The 23,037-nt window shown below is 41.3% G+C and overlaps 1 protein-coding gene across 2 annotated transcripts in view; it reads left to right on the top strand.

Moving 5' to 3' along the window:
• Cog4 (component of oligomeric golgi complex 4) overlaps window positions 1–23,037 on the top strand; it is a 34,930-nt gene that overhangs the window by 4,552 nt on the left and 7,341 nt on the right. For both annotated transcript variants that reach the window (XR_009594552.1, XM_021632536.2), the window contains exons 3-12: window positions 267–381; window positions 1,035–1,209; window positions 2,768–2,961; window positions 6,996–7,101; window positions 7,600–7,757; window positions 9,371–9,429; window positions 13,622–13,755; window positions 17,488–17,606; window positions 18,094–18,260; window positions 20,091–20,256. Coding sequence is in view for 1 of the 2 variants with exons in the window: in XM_021632536.2 (XP_021488211.1) it covers window positions 267–381; window positions 1,035–1,209; window positions 2,768–2,961; window positions 6,996–7,101; window positions 7,600–7,757; window positions 9,371–9,429; window positions 13,622–13,755; window positions 17,488–17,606; window positions 18,094–18,260; window positions 20,091–20,256 (1,393 nt within the window). In the remaining variant the exon portion in view is untranslated. The remainder of the gene's footprint in view (window positions 1–266; window positions 382–1,034; window positions 1,210–2,767; window positions 2,962–6,995; window positions 7,102–7,599; window positions 7,758–9,370; window positions 9,430–13,621; window positions 13,756–17,487; window positions 17,607–18,093; window positions 18,261–20,090; window positions 20,257–23,037) is intronic.

Raw genomic sequence — 23,037 nt, 5'->3', positions numbered from 1 at the left:
AGAGGATTTGCCTAACCTGCACAGTGCTCTGGGTTCAATCACCAATCTCTCTCTCTCTGTTTCTCTCTCTCTCTCTCTCACACACACACACACACCAGAGAGAGAGAGAGAGAGAGAGAGAGAGAGAGAGACTATTACAAAATAGGAAAAGAATAAGAAATGAGAGTAGAAGACACAGTGTCTATCTAGGGGGAAAAAAACACCCAATTTCCCCTCTTATTGATGGTCTCTACCTCTGTGGATAAGTATACCCTATTTGTCTCTAGTCCCAACTTGCAGTTGATTGAGGGGGATGCAAAGCAGCTGGCTGGAATGATCACCTTTACCTGCAACCTAGCTGAGAATGTGTCCAGCAAAGTTCGTCAGCTTGACCTGGCCAAGGTAATCCCACTGAGCTTTTAATGTTGAGTTCTTAGAAGGGAGGGAAGAAGTTACATTAGAGACTAGATAAGAACCATCGAGTAAAATGCAATACAAAATACCAGAACCAGACAAAGATATTACATGAAAACTCCAGACCAGTAGCTTTTATGCATGTAAAAATAAAGATTCTCAATAAACACTAAAAGAAAATCTAACAATATATGAAAAAGACTATATTCCAAGACCGGTAGGGTTTGTCCTAGGAATGCAAAGCTGGTTTAACTTCTGAAAATCAAGTAATCTCAATAAAGGGATTACTTACCTATCATGCATTGAAGCCCTAGGTTAGATTCCAGCACAGCAATGTTATGCTTCCAAGTATCACATACATCGTGATTCAGTTATAAAGTTATTAAAATAAGTATGGATTGTTTCCATTTTGTGCTTTTATAAATATGAATTAACCACACTAATTAAATCATGGTATCTGTTAGTGTCTTGATTATTATCCCTAACAGTTTTATAAGTGGTTATAGTAGTGTTTTTTAATTTGCCAGTTAAAGCTGAAAAGAATTGAGAGTTAACTAGGTTCTACTCCTAAATCTTTCTACTTTCTGAAGAGCATTTTGAAGGAATAGGACATTGTCTTTAAGCACAAAGAATTTTTGCAGAACCGCCTCTATCAGGCCATTCAGAGAGCTGATGATATACTGGACCTGAAGTTCTGCATGGATGGAGTTCAGACTGCTTTGAGGAATGAAGATTATGAGCAGGCTGCAGCCCACATTCATCGTTACTTGTGCCTGGACAAGTCAGTCATTGAGCTCAGCCGACAAGGCAAAGAAGGTCAGTATTCTAGACTGTTGATTCTTGTTTGGACATAGGCATCTGTGATCTAAACTGAGCAAACTCAGTTAAGAAAAGTGTATGTTGTCAGGTATTGTGGCTCAAGTCTGTAGTGCTAGCAGAAGGAAGCTGAGGCACAGGGAGCCCGTAAACAAAAACAAGAAAATTTAGAAAAGTATATGTTCTTAGGACATTTCTGTATCTGATAGTATGCTGTAAATTCTATACCATCCTGAGACAGGATGGATATCCTAGTTGCTATTTTGGCAACTTGACATAAACTAGATTTCTGTGGGAAGAACCTCAGGGGAGAAAATGCCTACATTAGATTGTCTATAGGAGAGTCTGTGGGGCATTTGCATAATTAGTGATTGGTGTAAAGGGACCCAGCTTACTATAGTTGGTGCCACATTTGGGCTAATGGTCCATGAGACCAAGTCAGTAAGCAGCATTTCTACATGGCCTCTGCTTCAGTTCCTGCCTCCAGGTTCTGTCCTGAGTTCCTGTCTTGGCTTACCTAATGATAGACTGTTACATATTGCCAAAGAACCACACACCCCCAACCCAAGTTGGGCTTTGGTCATGGTGTTTTATCATAGCAATACCGAGATAATGGAAAAGGAAATTGATTTTATATCTTCTGAATCTCTGGCTAGTATGTTATTTACACTCAATCATATTGGTTACTTATAAAATTAAATTCTTGGGCTGGAAAAAAATAGCATAGTTGGTAAAGTGCTTGCCTCACTGGTATGAAGACTTAAGTTTGATCCCTAGAACCTGTGTAAGAATGCCTGGCATGGTGTGGTACACGTTTGTAATCCTGTGTTGGGGAGGCAAAGACAGATTTCTAGAACTCCCTGGCTATCTCATATAGCATAGGTGCTGAGCTCCAGGACAATGAGAGACCCTTTCTCAAAGGAAATGGAGTGTATTCGTAAGGACGGCATGCTAGTTTGTCTTCTGCCCTATATATAATTACCCCCCCCCCAGAAATTCTTTGCCTAGTATTCTGGACTTTCTGTCATTGACTCAGGCCACTGCTGTAGAATAGTCACTTGTCCTCCATTCATTTGTGCATTCATTGTGTTTCTTAAGCTATTTAGTGGAGGACACAGACTGCTTGCAATGTTTTGCAAATACTCATCATACTTCTGCTTCTGTCTCTTTGCTTATTATAGTCCCTTTTCCTGGAATGTGATTCCTTCCTACTCAGCTATCAAAGCTCTGTCCAGCTTTAAGATATGATATATAACCTTCTCTAGGAAGTCTTTTTAATTATTTCTCCCAGAAATGTGACTTTCAGGCACCTTTCTTGTTACTCTTACCATAAATTGAATTGTATTATGTGTATTAGGATACAACCTTTATCTTTTACTTGTTTGTAACTTTTCATTGCAATTCAGTCATGGTAGATTCATCTTTCAGTCATCCACTTTCTGGCCCAGTATCTTGTACACAGTAGGTATTTAAGCAGACTTACCAAGTGAAGAGTGGTACACAAAGTGGCATAGGCCTGACATAAAACATTGATTTTCATTTTATCTCCATTGATCAGGAAGCATGATTGATGCCAACCTGAAATTACTGCAGGAAGCCGAGCAGCGTCTGAAAGCCATAGTCACAGAGAAGTTTGCTACCGCTACTAAAGAAGGTGATTTGCCCCAGGTGGAGCGATTCTTCAAAATTTTCCCCCTGCTGGGCTTACATGAGGATGGACTAAGCAAGTTTTCTGAATATCTTTGCAAACAGGTATGGTATAGCAGTGTATTAGTCAGGGTTCTCTAGAGTGACAACTTACAGAATGAATCCTCCATGTATATGGAGGATCTCTATATACCGGGGGGATTTATTGGAATGACTTACCTGGCTGTGGTCCAGCTAATCCAACAATGGCTAGATGCAAATGGAAAGTCCAAGCATCTACTAGTTGCCTGGTCCCACAAGGCCTAGTGTCTCAGCTGGTCTTCTCTCTATGCTGGAATCCCAAAGAAGCAGGCTGTAATGCCCAGTGAAGGAATGGATGTGCTAGCAAGGCAAAGGAAAGCAGGCCAAAGCTGCCTTCTTATATATCCTTATGCTGACTTTCAGCAGAAGGTATGGCTCAGATCAAAGGTGCGTCTTTCCACCTCAAATTAAAGTCTGTGCCTTCCTGCTTTAGCCTCTAGAGCAAAGACAATTATCTTCCTATCTCAAAGGTCTGGACTTGAGTGGATTCACCCACTTCAGACCAAGCAGAAAATCTCTCACAGGTGTGGCCCTCCATGTCTGGATTGTACAACAATAGCTGTCTCCAGCAGTAATTACTTAATAGGATGATGGTCTGAGCCTTTGCCTACAGAATAAGACATTGGGAAAATCAAGTTAGTTAGTTTGCTTGCTTGCTTACTTGTTTTTATTTATTTATTTATTTGTTTTTAAAATTATTTTTATTAATTACAGTTTATTCACTTTGTATTCCCCTGCTTGTTTTTTAATTCTCCGTGTATAGTACTAGAGAAGAACCTAAGACCTCATGCATACTATTTAGTCACTCTATCACTGAGCTGTGTCCCCAGCCCTCACCAGCCTCACTCTAAACTCACAAAAGCCTTAAACCTGAGATTCTCCTATTCAGCCTCACAGGTTGCTGGCCTTGCAGCCATCAACAGCAGGCCAGGCTGACAAGTCCAGTTTTGTCCTTTGAAGGAGAGTTGTGCTTTGAACCCTGCTTTGCCAGGTAGACCTTGCTGGCCCTGAGATTTCAGTGCAGTCCTCCTGCCTCCAGGAGTACAGGGATTAACAAATTCTGTTTCCTTTTTCCTCATGTGATTCTGCTTTTACTATAATGAGGAAGAATTCAATAGATGCATTCATTCAGCACACTTTTTTTATGGTCTGCACTTACCCAGAGATAGCCTAAACATCTGCTGATACACTTTGATTTTCAAAAGACAACCTAAAAATACAAGTAAGTTAAAATATAATTTCTGTTAAGTTGAATCATCCTTTCAAACTGTTGCTAAGGAACTACTTTCTGATGTTGTTTGTTCTTTGAGACAGAGTCTTGATGTGTATCCCTGCGTGGCTCAATATGTAGACCAAGCTGGCCTTGAACTTGTGATCCTTCTGCCCCTGTCTCCCAAGTATAACATACTAAGGGACTGACTTCTTTTTTTGTTTGTTTGTTTGTTTGTTTGTTTTTTGAGACAGGATTTTTCTGTATAGCCTTGGCTGTCCTGGACCTCACTCTGTAGACCAGGCTGGCCTTGAACTCAGAGATCCTCCTGCCTTTGCCTCCTGTGTTGCTGGGATTAAAAGTGTGTGCCACCACACTCAGCAGGGCTGGCTTCTTTTAAGATCAGTTGAAGAGACAAGTAGGAGAGCCTAGTGGGCAAATGCACTTGAGTGTAAGCCTCACATCCTGAATTTTATCCCAGGAACCATGTAAAGGCGGAGGAAGAAAAACTAACACTCTAAAGTTGTCCTCTCACCTCCACCTCCACTGTGGAATGGATCTACCTTACTCACACGAAAAGATTTAAAAAAAAAAAAAAGCCAATTATCAGTAGATTGTGATGGCACATGCTTGTAATCCCAGCACTTAGGAGAGGGAGGAGTGAGGGTCAGGAACTCAAGGTTATCCTCTGCTACATAGTGATATCACGAGACTTTATCTTAAAAAACAAACAAGTTAATTCTCAAAGATGGACAGTAGCAGAGTCAACAAACCTGCAGAGCTGGGACTTTTTAACAGTTTATCAGTAGATGTCCGACATCCAAGAATTCTCTATACTAGAGGACTGCACTCCCTCCCGTTAAGAAAAATGGCACCATTCCAGGTATACTGGCTTACTTTACAGCAGCAGTTCTCAACCTTCCTAATGTTGTGACCTTTTAATACAGCTCTTCATATTGTGGTGGCCTCCAACCATAAAATTATTTTTGTTGCTACTAGAAAACTGTAATTTTTCTACTGCTTATGAATTGTAATATAAATATTTTTGGAGATGAAGGTGTGCCAAGGGGGTTGTGACTCACAGGTTGAGAACCACTGCTCTATAATATTTGCAGTTTGTTAGATTAATAAAGTAAAAAATAGTAAGCTACCATTCTTACTTTACTTGAAGGGAGTTGATATAAAGATACTCTCGTAAGCACAGAATATTTTGAAAGGGATACTAAAATCTAGAGATGTAGGTAAAAGAAAGAACCTTTGTTCCTTTTGAACATTTAAATGTATGTTTTACTAACTCTAAAAATTTAGTTAAGAATTAAGCAAGATGGCTACGCAGATGAGAAAATGCCTTTAATCCCAGCACTGAGGAAGGCAAATCTCTGAGAGTTCTAGGTCTGATCCACGTAGTGAGTCCCCGAACATTCAGTGCTACATAGAGAGACCCCATCTCAAAAAAGCAAACAAGACGGGTGCAGTGGTGCACGCCTGTAATCCTAGCAGTCAGGGAGGCAGAGGCAGGTGGATCTCTGTGAGTTCGAGGCCAGCCAGGTCTACAAAGCAAGCCCAGGACAGCCAAGGCTATAGAGTGAAACCCTGTCTCAAAAAAAACAAAACAAACAACAACAAAAATTAAGAAAGATGATTTAGTGACTAGAATCATTTGCTGTCAAACCTAACATGAGCTCAATTCCTGGGACCGATGTGGTTGGAGAAAGCAATTCCAGCAAGTTGTCCGCTGGCCTCTATACATGCACTGAGGTATTCACGCATACACACGCACACGAGATGATGGAATTATTAAGTGCAATGCTAGGCTTCATGGGATAGCATATGCTTGTGATTCAGCACTTGGGAGCCTAAGGCAGGAACACCACTAGTTTAAGGCCAGCCTCAGTTATACAGTGGATGCTAAGCCAGACTATAGAGGGAACCTGTCTTAAAACATAAATTAAATGGGACTGGTGAGATGGCTCAGAACTTAAGAGCACTGGCTGCTCTTCCAGAGGTCCTGAGTTCAATTCCCAGCAACCACATGGTGGCTCGTGACCATCTATAAAGGGATCTGATATCCTCTTCTGGCATGCCGGCATACGTGCAAACAGAGCACTCATATATAAGTAAAATGTTCTGTGGTACATTGTTAATTTTTTAATGTTATTAATTTTTTTCATCTGTGTCTTATGTATATGGGGGTTTGCCTGTATGTATAACTGTATACCACTTGCATGCCTGCTGCCTGTAGAGGCCGGAGGGTTCCTGTAACTAGAGTTAAGAGATGGTTATGGACTTCTTTGTAGGTGCTGGGAATTGAACCTCAGTCCTCTGGAGGAGCAGTCAGCGCTCACATCTACTGAGCCATCTCTCCAGCCCCTCAACAAGCACTGTACATGTATCAAGTTACACTTTAAGATCATTACTGGAATTAGGAGCACTCTATCTTCTTAACTAATGATAGTCCATATTTTCAAACTGGTTAAAAGATTATTTATTCCCCTGAATAGATGAGCTATCATGCTGGGCATGCTAGCACATAGCTTTAATCTCAGGACTGAATAGGCAGGTGGATCTCTGGACATTGGAGGCAAGCCTGATCTACATAGCAAGCAAGTTCCAGGACACTAGTGAGGGTTAAATAGTGAGAACTATGTACGTAACGAGAACTACTATGCCTGTCTCAAAAAGAAAAAAAAAATACCACATATTCAGGTTCCTTGTCCTACTTGAGCACACACAAGAGATGTTCCTCAGGCTGCCTCCAACCTCCAGCCACCAACAGAAACATGGTGGAAGAAAAGCTGACGGGAAGTCTTTGGTCTGAGAAATAGGTATGGGTGTTTTCTACTTTCAGGTGGCCAGTAAGTCTGAGGAGAATCTGCTGTTGGTGCTGGGGTCAGACATGAGTGATAGAAGAGCTGCCGTCATCTTTGCAGACACTCTCACTCTCCTCTTTGAAGGTGAGCGTCTTTCTCTACTCTAGGGAGACCAGAGGTATTTTCTTCTGATGTCTGCATCTGATGTCTTTCCCTCTACTCAGGTATGTTTGAGCCAATCCTGTAGTTTTCTATGTGTTGATTTATTGGATAATCAGTTTCCAGATTAGTGTCTGATTAGCAAGATTGGCGTCTCTCCAATGTTTTTAACATTCCTAACCCTCCAGACCCAAACTCTAAAACAAATTTAACCTAAAATAAATTGCTACAAGAAAGGTGATCTATTCTAAAGATCCTGCTGGTGAAAACACTATGAATTCTCAGGTCCCAGGTAGTATACCATCATTGTTTATATTTAATACATTTTCATAGCAATATCTAGCATCAACTAAAACTGGCCTTTTGAAATAGTGAGGTAGCTGAAAGGGATTGAGTTAGACCAAGGTTAATTAATCTTTGATGGGGGATAGGATTTATTTTATGGAAAGAAACATGCGGATTCCAACTCTCACTTTTTTCTAGGGATTGCCCGAATTGTGGAAACCCACCAACCCATAGTGGAGACATATTATGGACCAGGGAGACTCTATACTCTAATCAAATATCTTCAAGTAGAATGTGATAGACAGGTGGAGACGGTGGTAAACAAGTTCATCAAGCAAAGGGACTACCACCAGCAGGTGAGCATCAGAATCTACCTGCAGTTTAAAAGCAGCTTTAGTCGGGGCACTCAGTACAGTAAATGAGAAGAAATGAAGATAATTTAATGAATGAATGAAAGCAGATTTTTAGTCAGGGTACTCGCAGTAAATGATAAGAGATGAAGATGAATGAATGAGTAAATGAATAAAAGAAAGAAAGCAGCTTTAGTCAAGGCACTCAGAATAAATGAGAAGAAATAAAGATAAATAAATAAATGAGGGCTGGAGAGATAGCCCAGAGGTTAAGAGCACTGGCTCTTCTTCCGAAGGTCCTGAGTTCAATCCCAGCAACCACATGGTGGCTCATAACCATCTATAATAAAATCTGGTGTTCCCTTCTGGCATGCAAGCAGAATACTGTATAAATAACAAACAAATCTTTGAAAAATAATAATGAATGAATAAATAAGGAAAGAAAAATAAGAAAGGAAAGAAAGAAAGGGAAGAAAGGGAGCCTAGAGGAAAAGGACAGGTGTTAAAGTTATACTGGCCTGCACTTTGCCTATTACTACTTCACAACATAAACAGAAGACCAGATAGATTCTCTACCATTGAATGTACAACAGTGCCCTCTGGTGATGCAAAGAGAATTTTTCTCTCCAAGGATGTTATTGAGGATCAAGTATTAATAATTTGTTTTGAATTTTGCCTTAGTTTTTATGTCTTCCTTTTTCAGAACTATTTTTCCATAACTGTAAACATAAGAAATAAAAGTAGCACAGAAACATAGAAATTACAAGCTGGGCTTGATACATATAGCTATAATCCCTGCAGTTGGGAGAGTGAAGCAGCAGGATCACCATTATTTTGAGGCCTGCCTGAACTACATAAGGAGATCCAGGCCAGCCTGGGTTACATTGTGAGTCACTATCTCAAAAGGTCACTAAACTGGCTGATATCTATAAGCAAAATGTCAGACTAGGAGACCAGACAGTAGTGCATGAGAATGTCATTAACATTACTTGTTTTCTTGTTAAGACGTACTGTTTTTTTAATTTTTCTATACAAATGTTTTGACTGCGTGTGTGTCTGTGCAGCATGTGCATACCTAGTGGTCCTGGAGGCCAGAAAAAGGTACCAGATCCCTTGCAATTGGAGTCACAGGTGTTTGTTAGCCACCACATGGGTTCTGGAAACCAAATCCCAGTCCTCTGTGAGAGCGGCAAATGCTCTTAACTGCTAAATCACCTCGCCAGCCCCTAGCATTACTTTTAGATGCAATAACAAGGTCTGGAGAGATGGCTTAACAGTTATAGCATTTGTTTCTCTTCTAGAGGACCTGGGTTTGATCCCCAGCACTCTCGTGGCAGTTATCAACCAACTGTAGTTCCTCTGGGCTACACAGGCAGTGCGTGCTTGGTACATACACATATATGCAGATGAAGCACCCATATACTAAATAGAAATTAAATAAGTGTAATAACAAAAATGAGCAACAGTACCTAAACTTTAAAAACAATTCTTTGGCTAGAAAGTCCGCCTCCAGCTTGAAAGAAAAGTAAGCCTAGTTAACAACCGGAAGCATAGCATTACAGGGTTGGATGACCGATGGGAGGCAGGATACTATTCTGATTTCTGTGCTGTTTTTTCAGTTCCGACTTGTCCAGAGTAACTTGATGAGAAATTCTGCAACAGAAAAAATTGAACCAAGGTAATAATCTTTCAGCCTGGAAGAGTTTAAATCACTAGTTCCATCTAGTTTAGAGACTACTTTGTTAAAATGTGGTTTTACATTTTGTTATTTTGAGACAGGATATTTCTATGTGCTGTCCTGGAACTCTCTATGTAGATTCAGCTGGCCTCCAACTTACAGAACCTTGCTCCACCTGCCTCTGCCTCCCAAGAGATAGGAGTAAAAGCCCGTGACACCATGCCTGGAGTGATTTTATTTTTAAAGTATTGTAGAGGTAAGTTGTTGGCTACTCTGCAGCCTTGATTAGTCTCAGACTCATAGTAATCCACCTTCCTCAGTCTTTCAAGTGCTGAGATAACAAGCATGAGCCACCGATTTCCAACTCTATCAGTTTCTCATCATAGAAGATACTGTACAAAAATATCTCTATATAACACGTGTAGTTAATCAGAAATAGTAGATCACTGGCTGAGGATATCTCCATTGGTAAGAGCACTTACCTAGTATGCATAAAGCCTAGCACCACATAAAAACCATCATGCCTATAATACTAGCACCCTAAAACATAAAGGCAGGAGGATCAGAAGTGCAAGGTCATAATGAGTTACATGCTGAATTCAAGGCTAGCTTGTACTACGTTAGACCCTATTTATCTTCCTTGTTAGTTTGTTTGTTTTGTTTTTTGAGACAGGGTTTCTCTGTGTAGCCTTGGCTATCCTGGACTGGCTTTGTAGACCAGGCTGGCCTCTAACTCACAGTGATCTGCCTGCCCTGCCTCCTTGAGTGTTGGAATCATAGGCGTGTGGCACCCACCATTCCCAGCTTATGAGACCCTATTTTAAAAACAAAATTAGAGGCTAGGGAGATTGCCTAGTGGTTAAGCGCATCTACTGCTCTTCAGAGGATCCAAGTTTGGTTTCCAGCACGCTCGCAATCAATTTTTTTTTTCCCTTAAATTAGGAGGCTAGAGAGGTGGCCCAGCAGTGAAGAGCACTAGCTATTCTTCTATATGGCAGCTTACAACCCTCTGTAACTCCAGTCCCAGGGGTTCCAACATTTTCTTCTGGCCTCTACAGACACTGCATGTTCTTGTTGGATAGATATACACGTGGACAAAACACCCATATACATAAAAGAAACTTTTTAAATGTTTTTAATTTCAAAAATTAAATAAAAAGAAAAATTTTACTATGTACATATTATGTACCAGATACTGGTTTCTATGATAGCAAGGTGATCAAAACCATATATAGTTACTTTCTTATAGCATGTAAAGGCTATCAAATTGATAGTAATTGTCCTAGTGTGCTTTCTGTTGCTGTGATAAACACCATTGACCACAAGCAACTTGGGATGGGAAGCTATTTGGCTTACATGTTCTAATCACAGTCCATCATTGAGGAAAGCCAACACAAAACTCAAGCAGGCAGGACCTGAAGCAGAGACTATGGAGTGCTACTTACTGACATGTTCTTGGCGGCTTGCTCATTTTTCTTTATAATACATCTCAGGACCATATCCCAAGGTATGGTCTTGCCGAGGGTGCTGGGGCTTCCCACAACAGTCATTAACAATTTTATGAAAGCATTTTTTCACTTGTGGTTCCTTCCCAGAAGGCCCTACCTTGTATTAAGTTGACAAAAAACAAAAAAAAAAAACCTAATCAACATAGTAATAATAGCTAACACATATATAGTGTTTATTGTATACTGGACATTGTTATAAGTACTTAACAAATATTAAACCACTTCAAGGTATGTTAACCTCTACACTACTGGCATTTGGCTAGATAGCTTTTTTTTTTTCCAGGTACTATCCTATATACTATGAGATGAACAGCAGTATCACTAATTTAATCTGTAACTTTTTTCAGATGGACAAGTTAAAGCCTAGAAATGCTAACTGACCTGTCCAAGATAAAAAAAAAAAAAAAAAAAAAAAAAACAACTAGAAAATGGCAGAGCCAGTAATGGAATCCAAGCAGTTTAGGTCTAGAATCCAAACTGTAACCACTGAAGTGTATAATAAGCATAGAGTACAAGAGAGCACATTATGAGATATAACCCAATGTGGACAAGTGTCAGGAATTCTTCCTGAGGATATATGGCCAAAGGCCTAAGACTTGAATAGGCTTAAGGGATCATAAGGGAGAGTATCCCAAATAGCACAAGGAAAGTATATGCAAATTATTAGAGAGCCTGAAATAAGATGAATATGAGGGGGTCTGTCCCAGGTCAGGTATCAATAACTGAGAGCTGTGGGAACTGTATGACCAGATTTATGTTTTGGCCAGTTCTCTTCAGTGTGTAAAGGGAGTTTGTATATATATAATGTGAAATCAGGTTCATCTTTATTTTTGTTCATGTGGATATCAGTGGTTCTAGCACAATTCAAAAAAAAAAAAAAGAATAAAAAGCTGGGCAGCAATGGTGCACGCCTTTAATCCCATTACTCAGGTGGCAACAGCAGGCAGATCTCCAATCTTGAGGCTAGCCTGCTCTATAGTTGAGTTCCAGAACAGTCATGGCTACACAGTGAAACCTTGTCTCAAAAGACAAAAATTAGTTGACTGCTTGGACTCTCAATTCTATTCCATTTATATATGTGTCTTTACACTAGTAATACAGTCTTCACTAGTGTAGCTTTGGTGTGTGTGTGTGTGTGTGTGTGTGTGTGTGTGTGTTTATGTGTATGAGTCATGTTGTGGATGTGTGCGAATCCCTAGGTGTGTGTGTGTGTATGTATCTGTCTGTGTCTATATGTGTATGACTGCATGATTTGTGTGTGTGTGTGTGTGTGTGTGTGTGTGTGTGTTTGTGTTTGTGCACATGCCCAGGCCAGAGGAGGACTTTGGGTATACCTCCTCTTTTACTCTCTACCTTATTCACTTAAGACTGTAGTCTTGGGAAGCTAGAGAGATGGCTCAGAGGTAAGAGCACTGGCTGTTCTTCCAAAGGTCCTGAATTCAATTCCCAGCAAACATAACCATCTATAATGAGATCTGGTGCCCTCTTCTGGCATGCAGGCACACATGCAGCCAGAATAATGTATAAATAATAAATAAATCTTAAAAAAAAAAATTAAAAAAGGCCATAGTCTTGGCTGAGTAGTGGTACCATATGCATTTAATGCCAACACTTGGGAGGCGGAAGCAGGCAGAATTCTGTTAATTCGAGGCCAGCCTGGTCTACAAAGGGAGTTCCAGGACAGCCAGGACTACACAGAGAAACCCTGTCTTGAAAAAACAAACAAAACTTTTGGAGCATGCTGTTTCGGGTAGCCTGGTTGCCCAGTGAGCTCCAGAACCCACCTCTTTCTACCACCACCACTCTCTCTGGAATTACAGGCACATATGGGCATGCCTGACTTTTTCCTTTTTTTTTTTTTTTTTTGTTTTGTTTTGTTTTGTTGTTGTTTTGTTTGTTTGTTTGTTTGTTTGTTTGTTTTTCAAGACAGGGTTTTTCTGTGTAGACCAGTCTGTCCTGGGACTCACTCTGTAGACCAGGCTGGCCTCAGACCCACAGATAGCCACCTGCCTCTGCCTCCCAAGTGCTGGGATTAAAGGTGTGCACCACCACCGCCTAGCATTTTTTTTTCTTTTTTTAAACATGAGTGCTGGGAATTCCAACTCATGTCCTTATTTTGTGCAGCAAGCACTCTTAATTAGTGAGCCATCTCCCAGCCCTGTAATAAGTTGTGAAATCAGGAAGTTTAAGTCCTTAAGTTTTTCTCAGGATTGTTTTGTCTGTTCAGTGAGATAGATGAACGACATAGTTTAATGGTGCATTCTAAAATTTCATGAATCAATTTGAGACTGGAAAAGCATAGGTAATTTTCATTAGAGGTAAACAATTCAGGTACTAGCAAGTGGAAAACCAGATACTGGTTGAAGTTGGGTATAGTAGCACACATTTTTAATCCCAGCCTTTGGGAGGCCGAAGCAGGTGGGTTTCTGTGAGTTTGAGGCCAGCCTAGTCTACATAGCGAGGTCCAGGACAGCCAGGGCTACATAGAGTGACCCTGCTTAGAAAGAAAGAGAGAGAGAGAACAAAAGAAAATGGTTGATAGCTGTTTATAACAAGCAAGGCAGCACAGCCATCTGGCGGAACTACCCTCATGTAGGTGGATCAGGAGCAGAAAGTCTGTTTACCCCGTAGCCCTTCCATTCATAGGAGTAGAGTGTTCTTATTTCCTGTGCTCTGTGTCTCAGGGAGCTGGACCCCATCCTGACTGAAGTTACCCTGATGAATGCTCGCAGTGAACTGTATTTACGCTTCCTCAGGAAGAGAATCAGTGCAGATTTTGAGGTGGGGGACTCTATGGCTTCAGAAGATGTAAAGCAAGGTAAAACATAATTCTCAGATTTGGGGGAGGACTGGAACAAACTGTTGGCACTGTCTTGTCATAGGCAAGTCCAAGTTCTTTCTAAGGAAATGTCTGACTCCAGATACATTGGCGCTTACTGGAAATGTTCAGTGTGCTACGTTAGAATTGGACTGGAATTTGGGGGCTTCTAAACACTTTATATAAAGGCAAGGAAAACTGATGTCCTTTCATTTCTTAAACTTTTCTCTGTGCCAGCTCTGATTTATAGTTAGACTTAGGAAATGTGTGCATGTAAGTGTTTAAATAGTACAAAAGTTTATACTAGTGAACTTTTAAATGACAGATGTTCCGAACCTGTAGCCATGTGTTGCACAAATACAGTAAGTTGATAAAGATCACTGGATTGTACACATACAGTGGTGAAGTTTGTTGACTAGAAATTACACCTCAGTAAACTTCAGTGTATAATACAGACAAGACATGGAAGCACACACCTCTAGTCCCTGTAGTGAGTAATATAGCTATGGAGTTACATACTTTTTCTCAAAAAAGAAAAAATAACCTGGGTGTGGTGGCACACACTTTAATCCTAGTACTCAGGAAAGAGCAGCAGGCAGATCTTTGAGGTCCTGTCTCAAAACAGGGGAGAGAGAGATGCAGAGAAAGTCTTCCACCCTCTCCTAGTCTTCCAGTTCTACCACTCACAATTTTTGAAGAGAAAGATGGTATTGAGAAAAAAGAGGAATTCCGGACAGATGGCCAAGCAGTTAAGACTAATGGCTGCTCTTACAGAAGACTCAGGTTCAGTTCCCAACATCCACATGGAAGCTCACAACTGCCTGTAACTCCAGTTTCCAGTTTCAGGGGATCCAACACCCTCTTTTGTTTGTGGGCACCAGATATGTGCATGGTGCACAGACACACATGCAGGCAAAACACCCATGCACATAAAATAAAATAATGAAAGCAAAATATTTTGAAGAACATTTCTGATCCAATAAAATTTTTTAAAGATTTATTGATTGATTGATTGATTGATTGATTGATTGATTTCATGTAGCTGAGTGCAGTATGTACACCGGCACACCAGAAGAGGGCATCAGATCCCTGTATAGATGGTTATGAGCCACCATGTGGTTGCTGGGAATTGAACTCAGGACCCCTGGAAGAGCAGCCCGTGCTCTTAACCTCTGAGCCATCTCTCCAGCCCCTAATAAATTTTTTAAAAGAGATGTTCTACAGACCAATTTCATTTGTATAAAGTCTTCAGGTTTTCTTCTTTTTACTGTTTTTGTTTTGAAGTGTATCTCATTATGTTACCCAGGCTGGTCTCAAGAAATCTTCTCATTCCAAATCCCAAGTAGATTTTATTACAGCACGTACATGTACATTCCAGATGTACCAGTGCACACCTGGAGTCCCAGTTACTCAGAATGCTGAAGTAGGAGGGTTATTTGAGTCCATAGTGAAACCTGATCTTCATAGTAGAGACCCTGTCCCAAAAAAGGATAACTATTGAATTCCTATTGGGTATTTGAGGAGACTCGAGTAGCATCTGACATTCTTTGTGACTTACACTAATAAAACATGGCAGGAGATTTACTTAATCTGCTTAAAGGGAATTAGATATGTAGAGTTAGGTACTTGGCAGTGTCAATAACAACTACCACTGTACAGACCTGTTTTCCAATATAGTAGCTACCAGCCACATAGGAGTAACTAATTTACCTAGACTTTTTAAAATGACTTATTTATTTGTGTATTTTATGTATATGAGTGCTCTGTCTTCATACACAGCAGAAGTAGGAATCAGATCCCATTACAGATGGTTGTGAGCCATCATGTGTGTGTTGGGAATTGAACTCAAGACCTGGAAGAGCACTTAAGCGCTCTTAACCAAGTCATCTCTCCAGCCTCCTGAAATTAAAATTTAATTAAATTGGGCATGGTGGCACACACCTTTAATCCCAGCACTTAGACAGAGGCAGGTGGATCTCTGAGTTCAAAGCCAGCCTTGTCTACAGAGTGAGTTCTAGGACAGCCGGTACTACACAGGAAAGCCCTGTCTTTAAAAAGAAATAAAATAAATAAATTTAAAGTTAAAATTGTTAAATTCAATTCTTTGATCTTTAGCCATATTTGAAGTCTCAGAGTTGCTCTCCAGTTGGGCGTGGTAACTGGCAGACCTGGACCAGCAAGTAATTCTTTAGTGAGAGGGTCCTGAGAAGGAAGATCCACAGAGTCAGATATAAAGAAGATAGAGCAGGTGTGCTAGGAGATCTTACCTAAAGTATGTCTTGGGCCAAACAGGCTTATTAGGAAGTACAGCATCATATGTACTATTTTCAGGGAGAAATGGGACCATTTCAGCAGAAACTATCATATAATGGAAGGTAATCAAACCATGTCACACTACGGAACTTACGATATCTCAAGAACATTACAGACCAAGTAACAGTGGCCTTGAAGAGTTGGGTTCTCAGGACCCAAGGTCAAAGCTCCCTCAAGGTCCAGGCCCCAAGCCATTATTAGCTCTGCCAAGGAGCTATGTTAGAGAAGGAGCTATGTTCCTTCTCCATGCATCAGAGGCCTCAAAGAAAGCCTTGGATCACCCCAGCCCGCAACACTTGGCTGAGTCAGAAGAACCACCACAAGTTTGACTCTGCCAGGCCAGCCTGGGTTATAGAGCAAGACTTTATTAATGGGAAAAAAATCTGCCATGTCTTTTTTTTTTTTTTTTTCACATATGCATGTATGTTCACATATCTATGAATGCATGTAGTGGGTGCATATGCATGTATCTTTGCATGTGTGTGAAATCCTAAAACCTGAGTATCTTCTTCAGTTTCTCTCTGCCTAGCACATTAAAGCAGTCTCTTGCTGAGCCTTACGTTGGCTAGCCAGTTTGCTCTCGAAATTCCCTGTTTCCATCTCCCAGGATGGGATTACAATCAAGCTGCCATATTTCCAACTTGGTTTTGATTTTGTTTAGAGACAGAGGTTCACTATGTAGCCCTGCCTGGCCTGGAACTCACTGTGTAGACCATACTGAGATAACCCTGCCCCTGTCTTCTGAGTGTTAGAATTGAGTGGTGTGTGCAATCAATCATGGGTGACACTTTGCCCTGACTTTTTAACATGGCTGCTGGGGATCTGAATTCTGGTCCTATGCTTGTACAGCAAGCACTTCACTCAGTCATATACTGTTTCCCCAGCCATGCCATGGCTTTTGTCTACCATGTTGGACAGCATACTTATAAAACATGTCAAGATGGCTCAGACCATGAATGTGCTTGCTGTATATGCCTCATGACCTGAGTACAATCTACTGCGTGCAAGGCCCTGGGTTCCATCCTAGTATCCCAAGGGGATAATAATAATAATAATTAAGGGGTGGAGATGTAGTTCAGTGGACAAGTGTGCTTACAGATCCTTCAGAGGTCCAAAGTTTGGTTCTAAGGCCCGAGTTGGGCAGCTCACAACCACTTGTAACTCCAACTCTAGGAGAGACTCTCTTGCGGCCTCTGCAGATATATACATACACATAAGTAAATGATCAAATAAGTCTTTAAAAATAATTAAACTAAAGAAAAAATAAGTATGTAGAAAAGTACTGCTATACTGTGATTTTAATCATGGAAAATATCCATCTCATTGGAACAAAGACTAGAAGGGAACTTGGAAAATGAAAAACACTGCTCTGTTTCCCTTGGGGGGAAAGTGAATGTTCCTTTCTTGGCTGTCCCCTAGAGCACCAGAAGTGCCTGGACAAACTCCTCAATAACTGCCTATTGAGCTGTACCATGCAGGAGCTAATTGGCTTCTATATTACGATGGAGGAGTACTTCATGAGGGAGACTGTCAATAAGGTAGGACATTAGGATGCATCTCTTACAAATGGGGCTTCCTGTCCAAGAAGCCAGGCTGAAGGCAATGGCTGAGACCTGACATATTTCTTGGTTCTGTGTGGAGAGTATTTTTGGATGCAGTGTATGAAAATACATCTCTGGAGCTGTCATGCTTTTCACATTCTCAGCTGGGTCTTTCCCAAAGACTACAAAAGAACAGCTTAGCTCCCATGGGGCCTGCTTGTTCCCTGCTTCCCTGCAGTTGTATGGGGTAGGGCCTCCTATATCTAAAATTCCAGGAAATGATTATCACCAAAGCAAAGGCCCCAAATACCAAGTTTTTTAATGTAGTGATCATTAGAGAAGTGAGGTTGGTTGGTTTGTTTGTTTGAGCGGTAACAAACATGGATAAGGTGTAGGAAACAGTATAGAGACAGGGCTAGTATAACCAGAACTACCTAGTACAAGCAGAGCTGAGATACTCACTGAGCACTTTGTCTTTTGATAGGCTGTGGCTCTGGATACCTGTGAGAAGGGTCAGTTGACATCCAGCATGGTGGATGATGTCTTCTACATTGTTAAAAAGTGCATTGGGCGGGCTCTGTCCAGCTCTAACATCGATTGTCTCTGTGCTATGATCAACCTTGCCACCAGAGAGCTGGAAGCTGACTTCAGGTACTGTTGACTCCCTTTCTGCTTTCCAGGAATAAAGTTCTAGTTGTGTTTGATCCTCAGTCTTACTGTTTCTTACCTTTTTTGTTTATGGATCAAATTCAGTTCTAAACAAGATTAAGCTAGCTGGGCATGATGGTTTCTAATACTTGGGAAACAGAGGCAGGTACATCTCTGAGTTCGAGGCCAGCCTAGACTATAGAGTGGGTTCCAGGACAGCCAAGAACTCAAAGAAATGTTGTCTTGGGATACATACATACATACATATATATATGTATGTATGTATCCCTGCATGCTTCTGTTCCTAATAAGACATTCTTAGCTTGGAGAAACTATTCATCAGTCAGATACCTTAAGTGCCTAATTTCTGATACTTAACCCAATTTACTAAAGTTTTGTTGAAGGTATCATTACCCTCAGACCCAAAAGAAAAGCATGTGGTTTAGATAAAATAGTAGTTACTGTAGCATTTATAGTTTCCATTTCTACAAGCCAAGCACTATACCAACATTACCCGTACCTTATTGTTTTTTGGATTTTCAATACAGGTTTCTGTGTAACAATGGCTGTTCTGGAACTTACCATGTAGGCTGGGCTGGCTTCAAACTCAGAGATTTTGCCTGTCTCTGCCTCCTGAGTGCTGGGATTAAAGGAGTGCACCACCATGCCTGCCCACCCCTCTTTTTTTTAATTGCATAAAAATCTTGATGATGAAATGGCTCAGCAGGTCACAATACTTGCTGCTAAGCCTAATGACCTGAGTTTAATCTCCAGAGTCCACATGGTGTGGAAGGTGAACCAACTCCTGCAAGTTGTTCTGTCACCTCCACAAGTGTGCTGTAGCATGTGTCCCCCTCACACAAACAAAGTAAATAAATATTTTTTAAAATGATATAGGAACTGTGCTTTCTGTTTTGTAAATGTAGACCTGGGTCTTAAAGACCTCCTTAGTCATGGGTCACAGACCTCTTAAAAAGTAGGGCAGAGGGCTGGAGAGATGGCTTAGAGGTTAAAAACACTGGCTGTTCTTCCTGAGGTCCTTGAGTTCAATTCCCAGCAACCACATGGTGGCTCACAACCGTCTATAATGAGATCTGGTGTCTTCTTCTGGTGTGCAGGCACACATGCAGGCAGAATGCTGTATAAATAATAAATAAATCTTAAAAAAAAAAAGTAGGGCAGAGAAGCTAGTACTGATGACTCAAAATGTGGTTTCAGCTCATACATGGTACTGCCTTTCGCTAAGCAGTACTGTCTCTTTGATGAAGCTCAGTGGTAATAACTGAAAGTCTGATGAAGAAGTGAGCATTAAGCCAGGCGGTGGTGTTGCATGCCTTTAATCTCAGCACTTGGGAGGCAGAGGCAGGTGGATCTCATGAGTTCGAGGCCAGTCTGGTCTACAGAATGAGTCCAAGTCAACCAAAGCTACACAGAGAAACCCTGTCTCGAAAAACAAGACAAAAACAAAAAACAACAACAACAAAAAAGTGAGCAATTGCTAAAAACCACAGTGACACTGTCAGGACCATCATGGACAGTGTAGTTGCTGAAGAAGAGTGAGGTCCATCCTACCCTCTCCCCCAGCCTTGCGTTTGGATAGATGGTGGCTGATCTTTTTCTTTTATCTTGCATTTTATAAAAGAAGTACCAGTCTCCTCTATATATTCTTAATATCTTTGAGCAAGTGCTGGTTGGTGTCCTGTCCTGGCTCCTGACGTCTCCATCTCAAAAGAGCAGCTGGTACTATTGAGTCAGGGTAGAGGGTGCTCTGTTCTTGCTGTCCTGTAGGCCAGGTTGAATGCTGTCACTCTGCATGTGCCATTGTCCCCACAGGGATGTTCTGTGTAGTAAGCTGCGGATGGGCTTCCCAGCCACCACCTTACAGGACATCCAGCGTGGGGTGACAAGTGCCGTGAACATCATGCACAGCAGCCTCCAGCAGGGCAAGTTTGACACAAAAGGCATCGAGAGCACCGATGAAGCTAAGCTGTCCTTCCTGGTAGGTGGCCATCAGGCTGGCATCTGGGTCAGTTTTTCTTAAGGTTATTGTTATTTTTGAAACAGGCTTTGCAGCCACGGCTGGTCTTGAACTTGCTATGTAATGAAGGATGGCCTTTAACTTCAGTCTTTTGCTGGGATTACAGGTATGTGCTCTGTTAGCAGTGCAAGACATGGTCACTCTACCAACTAAGCCACATTCCCAGCCTCTTCAGAGCTTATACTGTAACCTCTTAGCCACATAAAAAAACCTCAGGGTAAAGACGTTCCCTCTAGAACTTAGTGGAAAAGGAAACCACCCTTAAGGAAAGTTCCTCTAGATTCTCAAACCACTTCTTACCCAAGAACCTGCCCTGAGCAACCTGAGGCAGAATATGGATTTTTTATTTTTCCCAAAAGCCTAAATTCTTTACTTCTCCTCAGTGTTCTTCCCAGGGCTCCTCTTACAAGCTGTTAAGGGGCTCCACAGTGTATGCATTCACCTCAAAACCAAATCTAACATCTGTGTCAGGCTTCTACACTGCTTTTCTGAGGAGAGACCCACAGACTAGATGGATACCAGTCCTTTATGCCTCCCCAAACTGCTTTTCTAGTAACTTCCTCTTTGGAACATGCCTGTAACCTCAGCACGTGGGAAGCTGAAAGGTGGAGCATGAAGTCAAGGTTATCTTGAACTACTAGCAAGACGATTGGGGAGGTGAGAGCCTATTTAGCCACACAGAATAATAAGAGATATAAAAAAGTGGTGAATCTTTCCATTGTATGGTCACTAGGAAAGAGAAGCCTGAAAGGATGAAAGGATTTATACAGGGTAGCGGCCAGTTTGTAGCATACCAAAGAACACACACACAAAAAAAAGAATCTGGAGCTTTAATAATCCAGTCTCTGTGGCACATGCTGACTTGTCATGGCTATGGGAGCAGCACTTCATAGGTCCTTTGTGTTTTATCATCCATCCACTAGGCCATGCTGACTTGACATGAATGGGAACAGCACTGTCAACAGGTCCTTTGTGTTCTGTCCTCCATAGCCACTAGACTTGAGTTTGGTGCCTACGGTTAGAGGCTGAAGAAAGCATCCAAAGCTGAGTTTTCACAGCAACAATCCACAGATGGATTGGATACAAAATGTGTCCATGCAGTTCTTAGTGTTCAGCTTCTATCAGATTTAGGTTCTCAGTCTCAGAGACATTAGCTAAAACCTTACCCTGTGCAAGGAAATCACACTAACTAGTCACCAGACAGATCCAACATGGTTATTTTAGCTGCCCTGTCCTCTTCCTGATGTGGCAAAAAATTTCCCTTCAGATAGGTGTGGTGGTTCACACCTTTAACCCCAGCACTCAGGAGGCGAAGGCAGACAGAGCTCTGTGAGTTCAAGGCCAGCCCAGAGTACAAAGTTCCAGGCCAGCCCGGCTACTTTGTCACAGCAACCAAAAAACCTTTCTCTGGTAGGAGTTTCATCTATCTGGGATATTATGGGTATGTAATATATATACAAAACCTAGACTTGGTAGTGTACATCTGTAATCCCAGCACATGGGAGGTAGAGGCAGGGAGTGAGTCGAAAGACAGCTGGTTACTTAGCAAGTTCAAATATGTCTTTTTTAAAGGGGAGGGGGCGGCTGGGCTTAGTGGTGCCCACCTTCAATACCAGCATTGTAAGTTCAAGGAGAGCTTGGTCTACAGAGGGAGTTCCAGGCCAGTCAAAACTACACAGTGAAACCTTGTCTCACACAAACAAAAGGATCCTTGGGACCCATGTAAACATGGAAGGAGAGAACCAGCTTTAACTCCACTAAGTTGTGCTCTGACCTCCACACTTGTGCATGGCACATACAACCACACATGTCATATACAAACAAATATATATATATATGTTAATATATATAATTAATATATATATATTAGTTAAAAAAAGAAACTCTAAGAAATATTTGCTTGAACCAGGCATGGTGGCTCAGGCCTTTAATACCAGCACTCAGGGAGGCAGAGGCAGGCGGATCACTAGGAGTTTGATGCCAGCCTGGTCTCCAAAGTGAATCCAAGGTTATCAGAAACCCTGTCTCAAAAACAAACAAACAAGAAATGTTTACTTGTGAAATATACCTTTTGAGGACTTTGCCAAAAATGTTCAGCAAACAGCATCATACTATGATGAACTTACTTTTTTTTCTTTGCTTCTGTTTCTTTTTCTCACAGAACTTACATTCACTCTTTCATTTCTGGGTTCATAAGTACTCACTGGCTTCTGGGGACATACCACATCAGAATAACTTTTTTTTTCCATTAAGCATCTGTTTCTTTTACTTGTTTTTTGTTTGCTTGTTTGTGTGTTTTCAGTGCTGGAAATTGAACCCAAGGCTTCGTACATGCCAGGCAAGCACATTGCCATTAAAATATCTCTCAATGCTTGTTTTGAGCCAAAGTCTCACCAACTTACTCAGGCTTACTTAGCTGCTCTGTAGCCCAGGTAGGCCTTGAATTTACACCTGCCTCTGAGCTACTGGATTACTGGCATGGGCCACACACATGGCTGGTCTTTTGTTTCAGGCTTCTAAACCTAACCTATCTACCTTTATAGTTCTTTAGTCTACCACCTGACCTTTCACATCCCCAAGCTGGCCAGTGAGTGCCTTTGCTCTTATTCATTGGTCTCTGAGACCCTCCCATTTAGACAGTTTCATTGTTTCAGTTTTGTTTTGTTTGTGGGGGTTAAGACAGGGTCTCTCTGTGTGGTCTTGGCTGTGCCAGAACTCACTCTGTATACCAGGCTGTCCTCA

Source organism: Meriones unguiculatus, chromosome 10, assembly GCF_030254825.1.
Source record: "Meriones unguiculatus strain TT.TT164.6M chromosome 10, Bangor_MerUng_6.1, whole genome shotgun sequence".
Taxonomy (NCBI): domain Eukaryota; kingdom Metazoa; phylum Chordata; class Mammalia; order Rodentia; family Muridae; genus Meriones; species Meriones unguiculatus.
The sequence above is the reverse complement of the archived record's forward strand: the minus strand, read 5'-3'. Positions and strand labels throughout refer to the sequence as shown.